The 22,885-nt window shown below is 44.7% G+C and overlaps 1 protein-coding gene across 2 annotated transcripts in view; it reads right to left on the bottom strand.

The window, feature by feature from the left end:
• The window catches only part of NYAP2 (neuronal tyrosine-phosphorylated phosphoinositide-3-kinase adaptor 2), a 234,027-nt gene that overhangs the window by 37,355 nt on the left and 173,787 nt on the right, over positions 1-22,885 (bottom strand). For both annotated transcript variants that reach the window (XM_088446262.1, XM_088446263.1), the window contains one exon: positions 21,695-21,996. In XM_088446262.1, the coding sequence (XP_088302388.1) occupies positions 21,695-21,996 (302 nt within the window). The remainder of the gene's footprint in view (positions 1-21,694; positions 21,997-22,885) is intronic.

Below are 22,885 nucleotides of genomic sequence, written 5' to 3'. Positions count from 1 at the left end.
CTTTTTTATGGTCTATGCAGGGGTGTATTAATGGCCTTATTCAGGTTGGATCGCACGGCTGCGTTCCCATGCAGTCGGTCGCTGTTTGTGCTCTGCGGGACTTTGGAGAGGTGAGTATTAAAAAATATGGGTGCAGGGTATGCGGTGTGGTCCCCCCTGGACCCATGGACCTGTGCGCACCACACACCCTGCACCCATTTTAGATACACACTAGAATAGTGCATGGACCATAAGGAAGCCAGTAATAATTATTCTCTAGGCAGTGTAGTTATTCTGCAAGTTTTTGGTAAAGCTAAATCGGGATGGACCAGATTGATTTGTCAGTTAGTAGTTGTAAACATATATTATTTTAAAGGATTCAGATGGATGTGACCGAAATAAATGACAGAAAATATTATGATAACAGCATGTCAGTAAGGTTTCATGACATGGTATCATGTCTAAGAATGAAGAATGCGTGCTGCTGTGTCTTGTTGAGACAATACAGTCAACACTGTATAATCTATTTAACATTTATTCATACCGTATATATACAAAACGTAAAATATGAAAACATCCCATATGCACACATATTATCACAGCAATGAATAATAAAATGTCATATGTAACAAATACATTGTAGCAATTGTTAATTGTATCTCTTCTAGTCAAGGTGCCCACAATAAATAGCTATTTATTTAAAAGAAAGTTGCAGAGATCCGCATGTATATACCATCTGGTATTATACAAAAAAGAAAGTCTTATTAGTATCATATAATACCGTATCAGGCAGAGCCTCTATTTATTTATTACAAAATTTTATTGCAAAATGTATTATATATAATTAGTAATGCTGGAGCTGTGCACTTGTACTTTTTCTTGTTGTGTCTGCAACAATAGTCTCAACAGGTAGCACCTCCTATTATATATATTCAGTGGCACCAAGAGGGGGGGGGGGGTACAGATTACCCAGGCCTGGGCATGGCAGGGGGCCCGGGATGCCCGCAGCACACCACTGTTTGTTTTACAAGTTTTATTTCATTCCCCTTTATGGGCGGCGGGTGGCAGTTTGGGGGAGTGAGGGGGGAGCGGGAGTTCTCTGTCACCGCACTGTTTGTGTGTCAATGTGTGACACAGATAGTATCACTACCTGCAGGCTGAGGGTGTGAGACTGGGTGCACCGTGAAGGAAGAGCCTGAGTGCGCCACTGACTGGGAGTCTGTCACTGTGTGAGTGAGTGTGAGTGACTGACACTGCCCATCAAGTGTATATTAGATATATCATAAGTATATATATGTATATGTATATATATATATATATATATATATATAAAATAATAATAATTCTTTATTTGTCTTTGACAGCACAAGTGATGCCAACGAAAAAACAATACAACACATACCATATAGTAATAAAGGCAGCAAAATTACACTGTAATACAACACCATATACTGTTTATGCTAACCGTTTAACATACGCACGGCTGCAGGAAAAAAACTATTGTGCAGACGCTTTGGTCGAGTGCGCAACGCTCTAAAACGCCTATCTGAATGCATTTTCTCAAAAAGAACGTGATTAGGATGGCTGGAATCTGCTAAGATAGAACTCGTTTTCCTCCGGAGCCTTTTTCCATATATCTCCTGTGTGCACGGTAGCACCACTCCAATGATTTTACTAGCTGTTCCAACCACCCTATTCAACGCTCTCCGCTCAGCCACAGTACAATTCCTGTACCACGCAACAATACCATAAGTCAAGACGCTTACCACAATGCTACGGTAAAAATTTAAAAGAGTTCCCCTACTCACATACGCAGATCGCAAGCGGCGCAGAAAAAACAAACATTGATGTGGCTTCTTAACCAAGAAGGCTGAGTTTAAGGACCATGACAAAGTGTTTGAGACATAAAACCCCAACAACTTAAGGGAGGGTACTACCTCAATGGGTAAACCGCCTAGACACACCGGGGCCCTTATAGGAGTACCACGCTTCCTAAAGTTGATAATCATTTCTTTTGTTTTCATAATCATTTCTTTTGTTTTCATTGTGTATTTATATGTGTATATATATATATATATATATATATATATATATAATCACATAATATAAAGTATTTATAATAGGTATATCTAGCTAAACATTTGTGTAATATATGCAGGGGCGTATGGTAGCATTTTTTTTTTATTTATTTTTTTTAGAAAAGGTAAAAAAAAAAAAAAAAAAAGACATACCTCCTCCCCGGCTGGCTACGCCTTGGATGCGTGCTGATACTCCCTGCCCGTGGTCCAGCAGGAACACTAATCCAGCTGCTATGCACTGCGGCCAATAACATCTTGCCCTGTCTCACCCTCCAATAGACGGCGAAAATGTAATGCGCTGCGTATGGCTGGGGGGGCCCAGGAGCTTGCTGTACAGGGGCCCAGGATTTCTCTTGGCAGCCCTGTATATATTCAGGGTGAGCCGTTTAGGGCCCTTTTCCACATCCTTTTGGATCACCTCAATACATTGTGTGACACCTGGATTGGTTTGCAGTTCAGTGAGCCCTGTTGTCCTGTGTTTGATCCTAGCTGTTTTGATTTCTAGCACAGAAGTAGCCAGCAGCTAGCAGCAGTTCCAATAATCACACAGCAAGGAGGCTATCAGCTGGCTACAGAAGTTTCCATGGACTTATGTGTCACAAGCAGGCACAGTGTGGTAGTCTGGAAATACTTGGAGTCAAATCACCATGGTAGAGAGGTCACACATACAGCAGCAATGCATTCGGATCACTTCTGCGGCCTTTTTCAAGCTGGTATCATGTCTAACAAATAGGTTGTATGATGAGGAAAGCTCCAGATTGGGTCTTGAGAGTACATTTGATGTATGTGGATTTAGCAAAAGCAAAAAACTGGGTTTGATTACTGTACTTTGGAATATAAGACACCTTAGAGGGATAGCATGGTGTACAGTGGCGTAACTATAAATTTTGCTCCCCTGTGCCAAAAAAGTTTTCAGACACAACCCCCCCTTCCAGCCCAAAAAACAAACTCATCCAAAGACGACGTATAAGGTTTGTGGTTTCATGATACAGTAATGTCCCTTACACATTATGATACACAAAGTAATGCCCCTTATAACACATTATGCCACACCGTAATGCCCTTATAACAAATTATGCCACACCTTAATGTCCCTATAACACATTATACCACACTGTAATGCCCCTTACTACACATTATGCCACACAGTAATGCCACTTACACATCATACACAATAATGTCACGTATAACACATAATGACACACAGTAATGCCCTTTATAACACATTATGCCACACTAAATAATACACCTAATAGAACATTGTGCCACATAGTAATGCCCCTTACACATTATGCCACACAGTAATGCCCACTACATTCTACCCTGATAGATCTACTTCACCAAACCTCCTCTCCGCTCCTGCTAGTCTGTCACCTGAGCTCAAGACAGGTTGCGCAGTTTCTATGTCCGTGTAGAACCAGATTATTGGGAACAAAGTCTGTAACCTGTAAACTGCGTGTATCAAGTTAGTGCCCCTTATACAGTTACCCCTGTAGTAGTCCCCCTGTATTGTGCCCCTTATGCAATGCCCCCTGTACTAGCACACCTTATGCAATGCCCCATGTAGCAGTGCCCCTTATGCAATGCCCCCTGTAGCAGTGCCCCTTATGCAATGCCCCCTCTAGCAGTGCCCCTTATCAATGCCTCTGTAGCAGTGCCCCTTATGCAATGCCCCCTGTAGCAGTGCTCCTTATGCAATACCCCCTGTAGCAGTGCCCTTTATGCAATGCCCCCTGTAGTAGTGCCCATTATGCAGGGCCCCCTGTAGCAGAACCCTTTATGCAATGCCCCCTGCAGTAGTGCCCCTTATGCAATGCCCCCTGTAGCAGTGTCCCTTATGCAATGCCTCGTGTAGCAGTGCCAATTATGCAGGTCCCCTGTTGCAGTGCCCCTTATGCAATGCCCCTGTAGTAGTGCCCCTTATGCAGGGCCCTCTGTAGTAGTGCCCATATGTAGTGCCCCTGTAGTTGTGCCCATATGCAAAGCCCCCTGTAGTTGTGCTCATATGCAGTGCCCCCTGTAGTAGTGCCCATATGTAGTGCCACTGTAGTTGTGCCCATATGCAGTGCCCCTGTAGTAGTACCCCTGTAGTTCAGCCCATGTGCAGTGCCTCCTGTAGTTGAGCCCATATGCATTATCCCCTGTAGCTGTGCCCATATGCAGTGCCCCCTGTAGTTGAGCCCATATGCAGTGCCCTCTGTAGCTGTGCCCATATGCAGTGCCCCCTGCAGTTGAGTCCATATGCAGTGCCCCCATAGCTGTGCCCATATGCACTGCCCCAGTAGTTGTGCCCAATAGCAGTGCCCCCTGTAGTTGTGCCCCTTAAAGTAATGCCCCTGTAGTTGTGCACCTTAAAGTAGTTCCCCAGTACTTACCTGACTCCACGCGGGCGTCGTTCAGGCTGTTGCTTCCGCTTCTGTGCTGCCTGGATCTAACTTGATACAGCAGGCGCGGCCACGCAGGCTCCTCACTGCATGGATGACGTCATGACGTCACCCACACACTGCAGACGATGTGTTGGTCGATCCGGCAGATCAGAGCGACATATCGGGGACAACGTGTAGTGTGTACCCGCTATGTCACTGCGCACATCTCTAGATATTGCACAATAGTTTACAGAAAATATGTGGTAATTCACATCAGTTAGCCTTCCTGTATGTCTCTGGAATGTGGAAGGAAACTGAAGGAACCTCAGAACATACAAACTCTACACAGATAGGTCTTTTGTCAGAGCCTAGCCCATTATACCAGTACTATGAGACAGCAATGCTAACCTCTATGCTACTGTACTGTTCATATGAATAAATATATTTGAGTTTAATATGTCTGACACACTTTTACTTCCAAGCACCATGCAGAGGACAATGGGTCACCTATTGATTGAGGGCTCATGACCAGTGTTGGACTGGAGCATGAAAGGCCTACCAGAGAAGGCAGTGGTAGGAGCCCATGCTTAAAGGGTGTGGCCAGCCACCACAGAGGCTTGGCCAACCATTACAGGGGGCATAGCCTGCAGACAACATGGATACTACAGTGCATGGTCTGTTCATCCATGTTCCTGCTCTACCATGTAACTGACCCTGTAATAGAGGAACAATGTATAATTTGAGCACATTGTCAGAAATCTGACATAATATAGGAAGTGGAGGTGGGGTCCTCAGGCTGTGGGGCCCACCGGGGATCTCCCCTGTACCCCTGTGGGCCAGTCTGATCCTGCTCATGACTATAGGTACAGTTCTTTAATGTACGAGTGGTTAAACTGTGGAATTTCTTACCATATTAGGTGGTGTTGGCAAGCTTCCTATTTTACAATGCATTGGGTGTTCTTCTTATATTTAATGGTATATAATAGTAGAATTAGAATAGTAAATTATGAGGCTGCTATTTTTAGATTCAGGAAACATTTTTGATGCTAAATTTGAACTGCACACTAAGCTTTTACATTAGTAATAAGGCAAATGTTGCACTTTGTCACAACAATGTGTTGTGTTGTGTGTGTGGGTGGCTGGGTAGATTTAAAATATTCATGCTGATTTAGGGTTGGGAGGTGGACGCATTGTCGATCACAGTATTTAATTAAAGCTGCCCAGTATTTGAATGCTTTATGCAAAACTAGGTAGCAGTTTAATTGTATGTAAAAAATATTGTATACTTGGTTTGTTAATCTGCAAATGTGCACCCTGTCTCTGGATTTGCTCCTAGCATTAAATGATCTCTGAAGGCCTTGTTTTGCCTTTCTCTGGATCTTCAATACTACATTTTATGACGGGTTGTATTTTTTTCCAATGTAGTTCTGCAACTACTGTATGTAACAGTTTTCCCATTAGAAAAATTGTGCCAACTTCTCTGTTACCTTTATATATTTATATCAGCTATTCCAAATTGCTGCTGTTTCAAGGGACTTTATTTTGAATAGTAATTTCAAAATTGCATGTGAAAAATGCTGTACAAGTGGGAACAGCTTAATAAGTGTGGGAGATAATGGAATACATTATACTTTGTGTTCTTATTGTGAGAACATCTTTTTAAAGACTCAGTATGATATTTTCCATAAAAGTTACTTGTAATGAAATATCATTTGGTGCTTTAATTTTAGTTGTGAGCATGCTGTCATTCTAATATACAAATCTCTTTCATTATGCTCTACAAAATGTTCCCTACACAATATAACAACAGCAGACACAACAAATCAATATTTGGAATCATCATCAACATCATTATTTATTTATAAAGCGACACTAAACTCCACAGCGCCAGCGACTTAGTATAACAAATCAGGCCTAAAACAAATTGTACATAACAGAAAATAGCACGTACTGTACAAGACTGAAAAGGAAGGTGAAGACGTGAGACAGTGGGCTTTGCCATAGGCGAGGGTAAAGAATATAGCATATGTGTGGGTTTAGGGGGTGTGTGTATATTTGTTACTGTAACCAGTGGGGGCAGAGTGCAATGTGTGGGGGATATTGGTAGTGCTATTATTTTATAGTGTAGTGTGAATTATAGTGAATTTGATGATGTGCGTAGTGTGATATGGTATCCTATGACGAAGGGGGCCCAGACCTTCCATAGTCATACTCAATGGGGCACCTACAAATATGTAATTCACAAGATTATGGTCCGTGTCTGCGTGTTCTGGCAGTCGCCCGTCTGCAACTTTATGCAAATGCCGTTTCAAAGCCCTTCCCTGGTGTACATCCGTGCATATCAATGTGCCAGGCCTGAGACATCCACTGTCAGTGTTCGTAAGTGCTGAAATACTGATTGGTGAGTCTTTAGATGCCACCATTGGCCGCACCATCAACACTTGCACAGCCCTATGGCAGGCGCAGTTTATCCATCGGAGTATGGCCTCCTATGTGTGTGGTCGAGCGTCTGTGTACGCAACTGCCTTCAGCAACATGCCCACGTAAATCCCAAAACAAGCCCATAAGATGGACCATCTCCGTGCCTGGCATAAGCCACTTCTCTCTCACCGGCCAGAAATGCCCACTACATTTTCAAAAATGTAGTGGGCGTCTCCTGTGTGCCTCAGTTGCAACTCGGAATATGTGCGCACGCTATCCAAATACATGTGCAGTGCGACATATACACATGCGCTTCCTATATACCTATATCCCAGTGGCGTATCTATAATTGTGCAGTGTGTGCGGGGCCCCGCACCGCACCCATATTATTTTAGAATTATCTGTCCGTGGTACTAGAGTGTGCCCGGAGTGTACTGCGTATGCACAGAACTCTGGAAAATGGCCGCCGCGGCCATCTTTCCAGCGTTATGTGCATGCTCAGTAAACTCCGGGCACACTCTAGTGCCCGGAGTTTACTAATGCTCCTGTGGCTGGCCAGCCGCGTTAGTCGGCTGCCGGCCATCAGGGAGAGAGGAGGGGGCCTCGCACGGGGAGTGCACACGGGCCCCCTCCTCTCTTAAGACGCCCCTGCTATATCCTATATATCCTATATACCCAGGGCCGGCCCAAGCTTAATTTTTTTGGTAAGCGGAAAAAGATTTTGGCACCCCTTAGTGGAATAAACACTCATATTGTTTTGTTTCGGATTTTGGTTCAGTTTTGGTATAGTCGTGTAATTTGGGCTAGTTTACATGCAAACCAAAGCCCCCTGTACTGTTTTTAAATCAGAGTTCCAAACTGACAGCAGACCCAAGCCAAGACTCTGTTCCACTCTGAACCCCAAATTCCTATCTGGGACTTGATTTGACTCAGAACCTGTAACTTCAGGTTTCAGGTGTGTTCGTATTTCATGAAAACCGAACCGCATGTTTTTAATATTTGTATGTTCTTATCACATTTCATTTAAATTTGGGCATGGAACTGATCTCTTGGCTTACTAAAGAAGCATAACCAACATAAATAGTTGTAGTTCTGTAGTTTATAATAATCAAGATCGAGGTGGACTAGTAATATAAATGTGGGTTCTCTTTCCAAAGTGTTCCAATATGCATCAGACCATACAGAATCCGTAGCAATAAAACACATTGGCCCCGATGGGAAAAAAACAAACACAATGACCCTCACAAGACTTAAAAAATAAAACATATAGGGTGCAATTCAAATGTTTTATTGCACCCGATCTTCTAAAGTGACGGAAGATCGCAGGGCGATATTCAATCGATGCCGATTTTCGCACTAATCGTGCCCAAAGAGGTCAGGTTTAACAGCGTAAAATGGCTAAAACTGACCAAAGTGCTGAGCGCAATCGCGAAAAGTGCCGTTTGGGCGCCCAAATGGGTTATTTCCCATGCATTTCAGCTCGCCAACCCCAGGAGCTGCAAACTGAAATGCGCCCGACAGGAGCAACAATTCAATAGCTCCATCGGGCGCGAAGGGGGGACAGCTACTGACACAAACAAATGAATTGTGCCGATAGGCTTCACATTAAAAAGACAAACACATAGGAAAAATAAATACAATGGCACCGATAGGAGAAAAATAAAACACAATGGCTACCACCAAAATAAATAAAACATATAAGCTTTCCATGAAAAAAAAACACATTAGCACTGATAAGAGAAAAATAAAACCCAATGGCCTTAAAAAATTAAGCAGATAGGCTTCACATGAAAAAAAAAAAAAAACATATAACCCGCTAGAAAAACAAAAATACATTAACACCAATAAGAGAAAAATAAAACACAATGGTGACCAAAGAAAACAAATAAAACACATTGTCGCAGTCCCACATTTCCTTCTCTCATCCCATCCTCATCCCACCCACCCACACTGTGCTTCCCATCCCACACCGTGCTCTCCTTCCATTATCCCACCCACACTGTGCTCCTCATCCCACACCGTGCTCTCCTTCCATTATCCCACCACACTGTGCTCCCGATCTCACACCGTACTCTCCTTCCCTTATCCCACCCACACTGTGCTTCCTTTCCCTTATCCCACCCAGACTGTGCTACCCTTCCCTTATCCCACCCACACTGTACTTCCCATCCCACACCGTGCTCTCCTTCCCTTATCCCTCACACACTGTGCTCCTCATCCCACACCGTGCTCTCCTTCCATTATCCCACCCACACTGTGCTCCCCATCTCACACCGTACTCTCCTTCCCTTATCCCACCCACACTGTGCTTAATTTCCCTTATCCCACCAAGACTGTGCTACCCTTCCCTTATCCCACCCACACTGTACTTCCCATCCCACACCGTGCTCTGCTTCCCTTATCCCTCACACACTGTGCTCCTCATCCCACACCGTACTCTCCTTCCATCATCCCACCCACACTGTGCTTCCTTTCCCTTATCCCGCCCAGACTGTGCTACCCTTCCCTTATCCCACCCACTCTGTGCTCCCCTTCCCTTATCCCACCCACACTGTGCTTCCCTTCCCTTATCCCATCCACACTGTGCTTCCCTTCCCTTATCCCACCCACACTGTGCTTCCCTTCCCTTATCCCATCCACACTGTGCTTCCCTTCCCTTATCCCACCCACACTGTGCTCCTCTTACCTTATCCCATCCACACAGTGCTTCCCTTCCCTTATCCCACCTACACTGTGCTCCCCTTCCCTTATCCCATCCACACTGTGCTTCCCTTCCCTTATCCCACCCACACTGTGCTCCCATTCCCTTCTCCTACCCACACTGTGCTCACCATCGTACACTGTGCTCCCCTCTTCTAATCTCACCCACACTCTGCTCCCCATCCAACATATAGCTTCCCCCATCCTACATAGTGTTTTTTCTTCCCCCACATAGTGCTTTTCCCCCTTCCCACATAGTAATAAGTTTATATTCCCCCTCTATGTCCATATGGATAGTAGGGAATGACGTTGGACAGTAATAGTTGACGTCAGGTTACAAATACTGAAAAGGGGATCTATCCATCTCACAGTGCTTTTCCCTCCCCGCATCCCATATAGTGCTATACCCTTCCCCATCCCACAGTACTTTCCCCTGTCCCCACTCCCACAGTACTTTCCGTTCTCCCACATCCCACAAAATGCTTTCCCCGCCCCTAATCCCACACAGTGTTTCCTCCCCCCCTAATCCCACATAGTGTTTTCCCTGCCCTCCATCCCACATAGTGCTTTCTCCTCCCTCACATCCCACATAGTGCTTTCCCCTGCCCCCCATCCCACATAGTGCTGTCCCCTGCCCCCATCCAACATAATGCATTCTCCTCCCTCACATCCCACATAGTATTTTCCCTCGCCCCCCATCCCACATAGTGCTGACCCCTGCCCCATCACACATAGTGCTTTCCCCTGCCCCCCATCCCACATAGTGCTGTCCCCTGCCCCCATCCCACATAGTGCTGTCCCCTGACCCCCATCCCACATAGTGCTGTCCACTGCCCCCATCCCACATAGTGCTTTCTCCTCCCTCACATCCCACATAGTGCTTTCCCTCTCCCCCCATCCCACATAGTGCTGTCCCCTGCCCCATCACACATAGGACCTCATTCAGAGTCGGTCGAAGCGGCCGCACGGTCGTACGGGAAAAGGGGCTGGATATTCAAATGATTCCCTCGCAAGTTGCGTCCCTAAGTTCGGATCGGTAGTTGGCCGACCAAGGGGAGGAAGCGGTCGGAAGACAAAAAAATACGCCCCCTTCTCGTATGCATTGCACGTCATCTCCGGGCATATAAGGATTAATCGAGACCATCGGGAACCATCGGAACTGGTTGTAGAGCTTATGGTTGACCATACCCTCTCTTAAGCTCTACGATCATGTCAGTGTAAAAACCTCCCATGTCACATGTGCCATGACGCTACTTTGTTAATTATGCACTCCCATAATCCGTATGCACTCCCATAAAACGCCGTTCGCATAATTAGGCACACCTGCGTTCGGATCTCCACCCCCCCGTTTTCAAGCACCTTCCCCTGTTACCACCCACAAACGCCTCCATCTGTCACTCAAACTACCGACCTGGCTGTGTTCAAGGAGAGAGAAATTTCTGATCATAGCGGCTAGTTTGCGCACGCGCATTGCGAACTTTACGCATGCACAGTATAGCGAACATTGGTGGCGTACGACCGTGCGGCCGCTTCGACCGACTCTGAATGAGGTCCATAGTGCTTTCTCCTCCCTCACATCCCACATAGTGCTTTCCCCTGCCCCCATCCCACATAGTGCTGTCCCCTGCCCCCATCCCACATAGTGCTTTCCCTTGCCCCCATCCCACATAGTGCTGTCCCCTGCCCCCATCCCACATAGTGCTTTCTCCTCCCTCACATCCCACATAGTGCTTTCCCTCGACCCCATCCCACATAGTGCTTTCCCCTGCCCCCATCCCACATAGTGCTTTCCCTTGCCCCCAATCCCACATAGTGCTTTCCCCTGCCCCCATCCCACATAGTGCTTTCCCTTGCCCCCCATCCCACATAGTGCTGTCCCCTGCCCCCATCCCACATAGTGCTTTCTCCTCCCTCACATCCCACATAGTGCTTTCCCTCGCCACCCATCCCACATAGTGCTGTCCCCTGCCCCATCCCACATAGTGCTTTCTCCTCCCTCGCATCCCACATAGTGCTTTCCCTCGCCCCCCATCCCACATAGTGCTGTCCCCTGCCCCATCACACATAGTGCTTTCTCCTCCCTCACATCCCACTATCAGGGCTATTCAATTTGGAGCAAAATGTTTGGAATCGGCGATAAATTATCGCCGATGACGTCATTTTCGCCGATTTCAATTATCCCTGTATTCAATTTCACAGACTTTTCGCAGGTGCGAAGTCTTTGAAAAAAAAACGGGATAACTTTTCACCATGTTTTACATGGTGAAAAAAAGTGCAGAATTGGGGATTAGGGGTGCAGGCTTAAAAACTATATAGCATTGAATGACATTTAAAAACAAACTGTCAAAAAAAGTAAAATAAAAAAAATAGGGAGACCCCAAAAAATGTATTTAAAAATTTGGGGTGGAAAAAAAAAAAAAAGGAAAAAAAGAGTTTAAAAATAGGGAAATAGGTTCAGGGCTATTCTGTAAGTATGTGGCAGGTGTTTTCTAGAATACATTATTAGCGGCAGGTGCATTTTTGCAGAACTTAAAAAAAATAAATACTTTAGGGACTTAAAAATGTGCTAGTACCCATTTTCATGTACCCCAAATTTGATGGGACCACTTAAAAAAATGAAAAAAATAACCTAAGTGCATCACTTCTTCAATGTCGGGAAAAAAACACCTGCCGCAGCTATTTAAAACCCAGACTTTCTTTTTCAGGCTAAAACGGGGGAACCCATACTGATCCCCCATATCTGGACGGCTTTAGTGGGGTCCTACAATTTATTCCAGATAAATCCCGTTTTTTTTTTGCCGATACTGTTTCGCCGGCTCCCGTTTTCGTAACCTTTTAATTGAATACGGGGATTAAGCGGGCGAGCGCCCGATACCTTATCCCCAGAAAAGCTCCGATGTGGAGCGAAAAGTCCAGCACGGACTTTTCGCTCCAAATTGAATATGGCTGATAGTGTTTTCCCTGCCCTCCATTCCACATAGTGCTTTTCCCTCTCCCACATAGTGCTTTCCCCTGCCCCCCATTCCACATAGTGCTTTCCCCTGCCCCCATTCCACATAGTGCTTTCCCTCGCCCCCCATCCCACATAGTGCTGTCCCCTGCCCCATCACACATAGTGCTTTCTCCTCCCTCACATCCCACTATCAGGGCTATTCAATTTGGAGCAAAATGTTCGGAATCGGCGATAAATTATCGCCGATGACGTCATTTTCGCCGATTTCAATTATCCCTGTATTCAATTTCACAGACTTTTCGCAGGTGCGAAGTCTTTGAAAAAAAACCGGGATAACTTTTCACCATGTTTTACATGGTGAAAAAAAGTGCAGAATTGGGGATTAGGGGTGCAGGCTTAAAAACTATATAGCATTGAATGACATTTAAAAACAAACTGTCAAAAAAAGTAAAATAAAAAAAATAGGGACGCCCCAAAAAATGTTTTAAAAAATTTGGGGTGAAAAAAAAAAAAAAGGAAAATAAGAGTTTAAAAATAGGGAAATAGGTTCAGGGCTATTCTGTAAGTATGCGGCAGGTGTTTTCTAGAATACATTATTAGCGGCAGGTGCATTTTTGCAGAACTTAAAAAAAATAAATACTTTAGGGACTTAAAAATATGCTAGTACCCATTTTCATGTACCCCAAATTTGATGGGACCACTTAAAAAAATGAAAAAAATAACCTAAGTGCATCACTTCTTCAATGTCGGGAAAAAAACACCTGCTGCAGCTATTTAAAACCCAGACTTTCTTTTTCAGGCTAAAACGGGGGAACCCATACTGATCCCCCATATCTGGACGGCTTTAGTGGGGTCCTACAATTTATTCCAGATAAATCCCGTGTTTTTTTTGCCGATACTGTTTCGCCGGCTCCCGTTTTCGTAACCTTTTAATTGAATACGGGGATTAAGCGGGCGAGCGCCCGATACCTTATCCCCAGAAAAGCTCTGATGTGGAGCGAAAAGTCCAGCACGGACTTTTCGCTCCAAATTGAATATGGCTGATAGTGTTTTCCCTGCCCTCCATTCCACATAGTGCTTTTCCCTCTCCCACATAGTGCTTTCCCCTGCCCCCCATTCCACATAGTGCTTTCCCCTGCCCCCATTCCACATAGTGCTTTCCCTCGCCCCCCATCCCACATAGTGCTGTCCCCTGCCCCATCACACATAGTGCTTTCTCCTCCCTCACATCCCACTATCAGGGCTATTCAATTTGGAGCAAAATGTTCGGAATCGGCGATAAATTATCGCCGATGACGTCATTTTCGCCGATTTCAATTATCCCTGTATTCAATTTCACAGACTTTTCGCAGGTGCGAAGTCTTTGAAAAAAAACCGGGATAACTTTTCACCATGTTTTACATGGTGAAAAAAAGTGCAGAATTGGGGATTAGGGGTGCAGGCTTAAAAACTATATAGCATTGAATGACATTTAAAAACAAACTGTCAAAAAAAGTAAAATAAAAAAAATAGGGACGCCCCAAAAAATGTTTTTAAAAATTTGGGGTGAAAAAAAAAAAAAAGGAAAAAAAGAGTTTAAAAATAGGGAAATAGGTTCAGGGCTATTCTGTAAGTATGCGGCAGGTGTTTTCTAGAATACATTATTAGCGGCAGGTGCATTTTTGCAGAACTTAAAAAAAATAAATACTTTAGGGACTTAAAAATATGCTAGTACCCATTTTCATGTACCCCAAATTTGATGGGACCACTTAAAAAAATGAAAAAAATAACCTAAGTGCATCACTTCTTCAATGTCGGGAAAAAAACACCTGCTGCAGCTATTTAAAACCCAGACTTTCTTTTTCAGGCTAAAACGGGGGAACCCATACTGATCCCCCATATCTGGACGGCTTTAGTGGGGTCCTACAATTTATTCCAGATAAATCCCGTTTTTTTTTTGCCAATACTGTTTCGCCGGCTCCCGTTTTTGTAACCTTTTAATTGAATACGGGGATTAAGCAGGCGAGCGCCCGATACCTTATCTCCAGAAAAGCTCCGATGTGGAGCGAAAAGTCCAGCACGGACTTTTCGCTCCAAATTGAATATGGCTGATAGTGTTTTCCCTGCCCTCCATTCCACATAGTGCTTTTCCCTCTCCCACATAGTGCTTTCCCCTGCCCCCCATTCCACATAGTGCTTTCCCCTGCCCCCATTCCACATAGTGCTTTCCCCTGCCCCCACTCCACATAGTGCTTTCCCCTGCCCCCCATTCCACATAGTGCTTTCCCCTGCCCCCATCCCACATAGTGCTTTCCCTTGCCCCCAATCCCACATAGTGCTTTCCCCTGCCCCCATCCCACATAGTGCTTTCCCTTGCCCCCATCCCACATAGTGCTGTCCCCTGCCCCCATCCCTCATAGTGCTTTCCCTTGCCCCCCATCCCACATAGTGCTGTCCCCTGCCCCCATCCCACATAGTGCTTTCTCCTCCCTCACATCCCACATAGTGTTTTCCCTCGCCCCCCATCCCACATAGTGCTGTCCCCTGCCCCATCCCACATAGTGCTTTCTCCTCCCTCACATCCCACATAGTGCTTTCCCTCGCCCCCCATCCCACATAGTGCTGTCCCCTGCCCCATCACACATAGTGCTTTCTCCTCCCTCACATCCCACTATCAGGGCTATTCAATTTGGAGCGAAATGTTCGGAATCGGCGATAAATTATCGCCGATGACGTCATTTTTGCCGATTTCAATTATCCCTGTATTCAATTTCACAGACTTTTCGCAGGTGCGAAGTCTTTGAAAAAAAACGGGGATAACTTTTCACCATGTTTTACATGGCGAAAAAAAGTGCAGAATTGGGGATTAGGGGTGCAGGCTTAAAAACTATATAGCATTGAATGACATTTAAAAACAAACTGTCAAAAATAGTAAAATAAAAAAAATAGGGACACCCCAAAAAATGTATTTCAAAATTTGGGGTGGAAAAAAAAAAAAAGAGGAAAAAAAAGTGTTTAAAAATAGGGAAATAGGTTCAGGGCTATTCTGTAAGTATGCGGCAGGTGTTTTCTAGAATACATTATTAGCGGCAGGTGCATTTTTGCAGAACTTAAAAAAAATAAATACTTTAGGGACTTAAAAATGTGCTAGTACCCATTTTCATGTACCCCAAATTTGATGGGACCACTTAAAAAGATGAAAAAAATAACCTAAGTGCATCACTTCTTCAATGTCGGGAAAAAAACACCTGCCGCAGCTATTTAAAACCCAGACTTTCTTTTTCAGGCTAAAACGGGGGCACCCATACTGATCCCCCATATCTGGACTGCTTTCCCCTTGCCCACACATCACACATAGTGTTTTCCCCTGCCCCCCATCCTACATAGTGCTTTCCCCTGCCCCCATTCCACATAGTGCTTTCCCCTGCCCCCCATTCCACATAGTGCTTTCCCGTGCCCCCATTCCACAAACTGCTTTCCCCTCGCCCACACATCACACATAGTGTTTTCCCCTGCCCCCCATCCTACATAGTGCTTTCCCCTGCCCCCATTCCACATAGTGCTTTCCCCTGCCCCCCATTCCACATAGTGCTTTCCCCTGCCCCCATTCCACAAAGTGCTTTCCCCTCGCCCACACATCACACATAGTGCTTTCCCCATCCCCCATTCCACATAGTGCTTTCCCCTGCCCCCCATTCCACATAGTGCTATCGCCTGCCCCCCATTCCACATAGTGCTTTCCCCTCGCCCACACATCCCACATAGTGTTTTCCCCTGCCCCCCATGCAACATAGTGCTTTCCCCTGCCCTGCATTCCACATAGTGCTTTCCCCTGCCCCCATTCCACATAGTGCTTTCCCCTGCCCCCCACTCGCACACCCCAGGGTCCTCCCAGGCAGGCTAAACTTACCTGTAACACTGGCAGACACCCACCCAGGCCAGGGCTGTCTTCTGTCTGTTCTGCATTGCACCCAGGGCCAGTTCTCCCGTTACGCATGGTATGCAGCTGCGTAAGGCGCCACATAGTAAAGGGCGCCTCAGCTGCGTACCATGCGGGATGCAGGCAGACTGTGTCTCTGTGACACAGCTGCACGCGTGTGTAGCACTGACCGGACGGAGTTCGGTCAGCGCTACACAGCACAAACACACAGCCGCCGGCTCTGGCAGGTGTATGTTTGCTTTAGCAGCTGATGAGAGTCAGACAGACTCTCTTCAGCTGCTGCTCCCACTGCCAGAACTGGACATCTTCCGGCTCCCGCAGTGGGTAATGGGAGTGACGTCATGACGTGACGTCACTCCCATAATGCAAAGCGGCGGATGGAGGAGCTGATATCGACGGCGGGACCAGGAGCAGGAGCAGGTTTCAGGTAAGTGTTTTTTTTTATTTTTATTATGTCTCTACTGCGAGGGGGGGAAGGTGGATTACTACTGGAGGCACCACAAGGGGGGATTACTACTGGGGGCACCACAATGGGGGATTACTACTGGGGGCACCACAAGGGGGGGTACTACTGGGGGCACTACAAGAGGGGGGGACTACTACTGGGGGTACTACAAAGGTCTAGCTACTACTGGGAGTGCTACAGTGGGGGCTACTACTGGGAGAGCTACAGTGGGGGCTACTACTGGGGGCACTAGAAGGGGGCACTACTACTGGGGGCACTACAAGGGGAGATTACTACTGGGGGCACTACAGGGGGGAATACTACTGAGGGCACTACAGGGGGGATTACTAGGGGGCATTTTACTGGGGGCACTACAAGGGGGGGAATACTCCTGGGGGCACTACAAGGGGGGGTTACAACTGGGGGCACTACAAGGGGGGGAACACTACTGGGGGCACTATATAAAGGGCACTGCATAGGGGGTACCACTACTGGGGGCACTGCATGAGGGGGAGTACTACTGGGGCACTATATAAGGGGAATACTACTGGGGGCACAAGGGGCACTGCACAGGGGGGACCACTACCGTGGGCACTGTAAAAGGGGCACTGCATAGGGTGTACCACTACTGGGGGCACTGCATAGGGGGACTACTACTGGGGGCACTATATAAGGGAATACTACTGGGGGCACAAGGGGCACTGCACAGGAGGGACCACTACCGGGGGCACTGTAAAAGGCACTGCATAGGGGGGTGCCAAAAAATATACTCGCTTACCAAAAAATTTGGGATAGGGCCGGCCCTGATTGCACCATCCTGTCTTTTCATGTCTGAGTGACAACGCTGCCGGGAACTATACAGGCTGAGCACTGGTGTGGGGGCAGGGCTGCCTGATGACTGGCTGAGAGATCCGATTAGTCATAAGGCAACCCCGCCCACACCCCAGTGCTCACTCCTGTCCATTCCCCGGTGGCAGGCTACCCTCCAACATGTCCCCTTCCATCCGCTACAAAATGCTCTGCTCCTGGGCTTCCCACCTAATTAATGATTGCAGACACCAGTGTTGAGCTTGTTAATAGATGAGGCAGGTGTATCACCACAGGTGGCTGTAATCATCAATTAAGAGAGAAATCCAGGAGCAGAGCTTTTGTACCGGATGGAAGGGGTCATGTTGGAGAGTCTGGACTACTGCTGATGTTGGTCCTGCATGTAGCTGATGCCCCTCCCCCTCAGGGCTAAATTATATCGCCCCGGGTGCCGATGGCAGTGACAACCTGCCCTCAGCCCAGCCCACCCCTTTCTCCTAGGGATAGACATCAGAAGCCCACCATTATATGATGGCAGTGCCCCCGGCCCAGCCCACCCCTTTCTCCTAGTGATGGACAATAGAAGCCCACCATTATATGATGGCAGTGCTTCCACCATTGAATCTTTCGATGCTAAAGATGGTAACTAACCATCGCATCAAAAGAATTTAATGCCAAAACTATTAATATGAACAGTTAAGAGGTGGGGTTGAGGGTGGGGCTCGAAGTCGGAGAAAAAAAAAACACAGCTGAGGGCGGAGGCCAGCCAGACAGAGAGAGAAACACTGTCACTTCCCCTGCTGCTATGTCACAGCTGACACTGGGAGTCTGGATCTGTGAGTGACTGCTGCTGCTGCTGCAGGACCAGGGCTGAACACTGATTGGCTCTCACTGTCTCAGAGAGCCAATCAGAGCTAGCAGAGAGGGGAGGGACTGAGGGTCACGTCTGGGGCAGTGAGAGACAGCCTCCAACGATCCCAGCAGCATGAGCCAGAAAGGTTATCAGAGGCAGAGACACAGCACTCTGCAGCCATGGGAGGCATAGCTTTTAGTATTTAAAGAAAAGAAGCCACCATCGAAACACCATTGAATAATTACCATTCGATGGCCATCGAATGGTGAAAACACTAACATCTCAAGAAAAACATTGATGGTCGGCAAACATCAACCATCGATGTCCATCCCTACTTTCTCCTCAATTTCCTAACACTGTCACTCCATGGATTCCAGCGCCCTTCACAGGACGGCGCCCTACTTAGCCGCGTACCTGGCGTAATGGTCGGGCTGGCCCTGTATATACCCAGGATAAGGAATTGGTAGCAAATTCCATTGAGCTTGTGCTGTAACATACTAGGGGGTATATTTACTAAAGTGCGGTTTTTAGAAGTGGAGATGTTGCCCCTAGCAACCAATCAGATTCTAGCTATTATCTTCCAGAAGGTGCTATATAAATGTTAAGTAGAATCTGATTGGTTGCTATGGGCAACATCTCCACTTCTGTAAACCTGCACTTTAGTAAATATACCCCTAAGAGTAAGTAGTGCTGTGTATATTAATACTTTTTACAGTGATGGACTTACTGATTGTTCTAAAGGGTCTTGTTAAAGATATTTAACATTTTCTGAGTAATTGAATAGCCAATACAAAATAATAACATATAAACCATTAATTGAAAACGTACCAGAAACAATGCTAGATTTAATTTACTGCTGATGAAAGCTGATAAATGTGTACGGAGCTCTTTTTCTGTGGCTGACTTTGTTTTTTTAAACTAAATCATCCTGGGTAGATAGGTGGTGTACAACTAGAACATCCTACGGATAGCCATTCATGGGTCTACCATCGATGGAGCCATTGTTGATTTACATTGATGGCAGGAACAGAAGCCATTGACGGCCATGAGGCGGTGACTGGAGGCGGGACTCTGTGGGCAGCTGACCAATCAGGGAAGTGTGTGGGGCTTCAAAGGCAGATCTAGATTAAGGCTGGGGCACAAGGGGTAAGTGCCCTGGGCCCCCTCTCACAAGGGGCTTCCTGGACCTGTTGAAAACTTTCATTGTATGGCCCCAAGTTTGTCCAGATGCATTGCCACCAATGGGCTGCGCTGAAGATGCCTCTAGTCCCTCCCCTGTATAAGTCATGAGGTGGCAATAAACAAGGCACAAACAAAGGTGAGAGCAGTATGGTGGGTGGGGATATTGCTTTGAGTGCAGAGAAGAGTGTGTGTATTACTACACAGTTTGTGTATGCATGTGTGTATCAGTGTCCTATTGAACTGTGTGTTGTGTACATGTATTACTGCACTGAATTACTGTGTAATACAGCAGTGTGTACGTTTATGTGTAACTGATCAGTGTGTGACAATAACAAGCAGTTACTTACCAGACAGGATGTTACTCCTTTGTGGAGCAGATGCTTCCTGGCTATATAGACTGTGTGACACATCAGCCCTTGTATAATACTGTTATTCCCTGCATAGGACTGACACCCTTATTGTTTACATCCAGGTGTTGGCACAAAGAAAACCTGCTACATTTCAGATATAGAAATATAGATGGTAGCAGCATTCAAGGAACAGTATAAAATAATTGTAAGTTGATTTTATTTATGTATGTATTTTTATTTTATTTATACATTAATACCATTAAAAATAATAGGAAGCATGGGTTTGAAGTGAAACGTCTGTGGGGTAGAAATCATTAAGTTAGCACCTATTCACTCACATTGCCTATGACATTGTCAATTTGAACTTTGTATGTGTTGCTATTTGCCTTTGGAACAGCACATGTACAGTATGTGCACAATATATATATCAGTGTGTGCATTTGAATAACTGAAAACGTATGACTGATAGTAATATGCATCTCAAATAATAAGTAAACATACCAACATTGTTAAGGTACAAAAACGTGCTATATTGGTAATAAACTAAAAAACCATGAGTGTGATAAACAATTCCTGAAATTCATATTAATCAACAACATTTAATACCGAATGCTATAAATAAATTGTCCCATAATCTCCTAAAAAGCACTATAACTTCTTATCAATGTTTAACACCTAAATCAGTATAGCAGTCGAACAACTCAGTTTTGTGGTTTAATGTTTCTATGAATATATAACTGGATCCTAAAACATGTATTACATAAACAATTATTTAAATCATTAAAGTGTTCATAATAAATGCAAGAGAGCTGACATGATTATTCACTTTATATGCAATAACAATCATAGAGCAATATGTATACAAATGTTATTTACATGAGTTTATACAATGCCACTGAAGAATATTAAAAATAGCAGGATGTTTGTAATTTACTAATCGTTTTCTTTCTTGCTTTGTAGGTATCTGTACATCTGCTGGGCAAGTAAAGTTTGGTGTACTTTAAGTATTGGTAGAATTATACATTGATTTATTATATACAGTACAGATGGGATTTTGTGATATTTTTGGACATTTTGGTTTGGCAGCTACAGTACGGGAATAAGTAGTGTGCAGCCATTTATAGGAGTCAACAAATTAAAACCAGTCTTGCAATCAATGTTTGCTTTTATTTTTTAACACTATGAGAAATATTACAACTGCATTTTTTCCTTAGCAATTCCTGCCAATGAGTGTGTTTGCGCATATAGCTGATAATTTAATAGCCACCTTATGGAACAATTTAATTAGCCCTGTAACATTGTGGCTATGTTGAGCACATACTACAATTACGGTAATGAAAACATTGCAAAGTTTTGCTCACACCTCTATCAGGCGCAAACAAAACTGAGCAAAGATTATTATATAGAACATAGACGCGAGGTTACTATGGAACCTCATTGCTAATGGAATCATCCCCATAGTTACCAGGTGTTATAGCACCTTTATCCAGCTTTACCAGTTTTCATAATATTTAATATATTTTTTAACTAACTACTAAACATTTCCTCTTAATGTCTGCTGTTTACATAGCAAGAGTCATCGAAAACTGGACTCTCCTGTTAGACTGCTTATTTATTATCATGATAATTAGCACAACTTACCGTCTGTCCTATCTGTGAACTTTGGACTCTTGCCCAGTGTTCCAGAGTTAACAGTCTCGGAAGAAATGCTTAGCTTCGTGTTTGGGTCTCGTTTTGGCTTTGGAGGAGGTTGTTTCCGAGAACAACCAGTGCTGTCATCATCAGCGCCACCAACAGAATGGAGTGACTGTGAACGCACTGAAAATCCACTAGAACATGGATGTGGCAGCCGGTCTTGCGGTGCAGGCATGGTCATAAATCCCATGCGGAAATGTTTACTGACGTAGCTCCCTTCACTTCCTCTTACAACGTTTCCGCCAATGCTGCAGCGAGAAATACAAAACATTACACTTTATTAGTTACTTCCAAGTCATTTAAAAATACGTTCAAATCACTTTCAATCTGTCTGATGATGTATATGATTGTTCTAAAATATATCACTTTCATTAGATCTGTCATTAACTACAATTATTGTGTATGCAAAGGAAAGCCATATTCTTACATAATTACTACACTGGTAACATTTAAACAAATTTAAATAAAGACAGGGAGCTATAATCACTAATAAGCAATCAGGTGTTTATTTTGTTTCTACATTGTGTTAGAAAAATAAAGTTTAAAATGTTTTTAATTTATTTTTCCTGGATCGCCAGTCTCCATAAATGTCCTCACAGTTGGTAGATTATTTTTGCAATTATTGGGTTTTGTCTACTGTAGGATTGTATAGGAGACACACAGATATGAAAGGTTTTAACAAAATCTTTACACAGAAATACAATTTTAAACTTATCTAACATCAAAAAATGAATGTAATACTATCTAACATTTAATAATCCTTCCTGATAAATAGCTGGGTGTCTGGATTACTCTTTCCTGCTGTCAGTAGCCTGCAGTGGAGATGGGGAAATAGTTCTTTGATGTGGAGGAAAATATTTTGAGCTAGAAGTGTAAATTATGACTGCAATTCAGAGTAACCCGAACAACATGGATCAGTTGACTGCTTTAAAAATATATATATATTTGGAATAATTTACCAGGTCTCATTTTTCCAAATGAATACTAATATACAGATTTACCTAAATTATAGCAGCATTTGATACATTAATTTCCCTCATCTGTAATAACCTAATTTCCTGGATTGGAACACTTGGACCAGGATTGACATCTTTGTTAAATAGGGGTATTTATACCTTACTACTATATTTTTATTGC

This window comes from Taudactylus pleione, unplaced genomic scaffold (assembly GCF_031769625.1).
Source record: "Taudactylus pleione unplaced genomic scaffold, aTauple2 ptg000395l, whole genome shotgun sequence".
NCBI lineage: Eukaryota > Metazoa > Chordata > Amphibia > Anura > Myobatrachidae > Taudactylus > Taudactylus pleione.
Note: the sequence above shows the minus strand (reverse complement) of the source record. Positions and strands in the feature narration are given on the sequence as shown.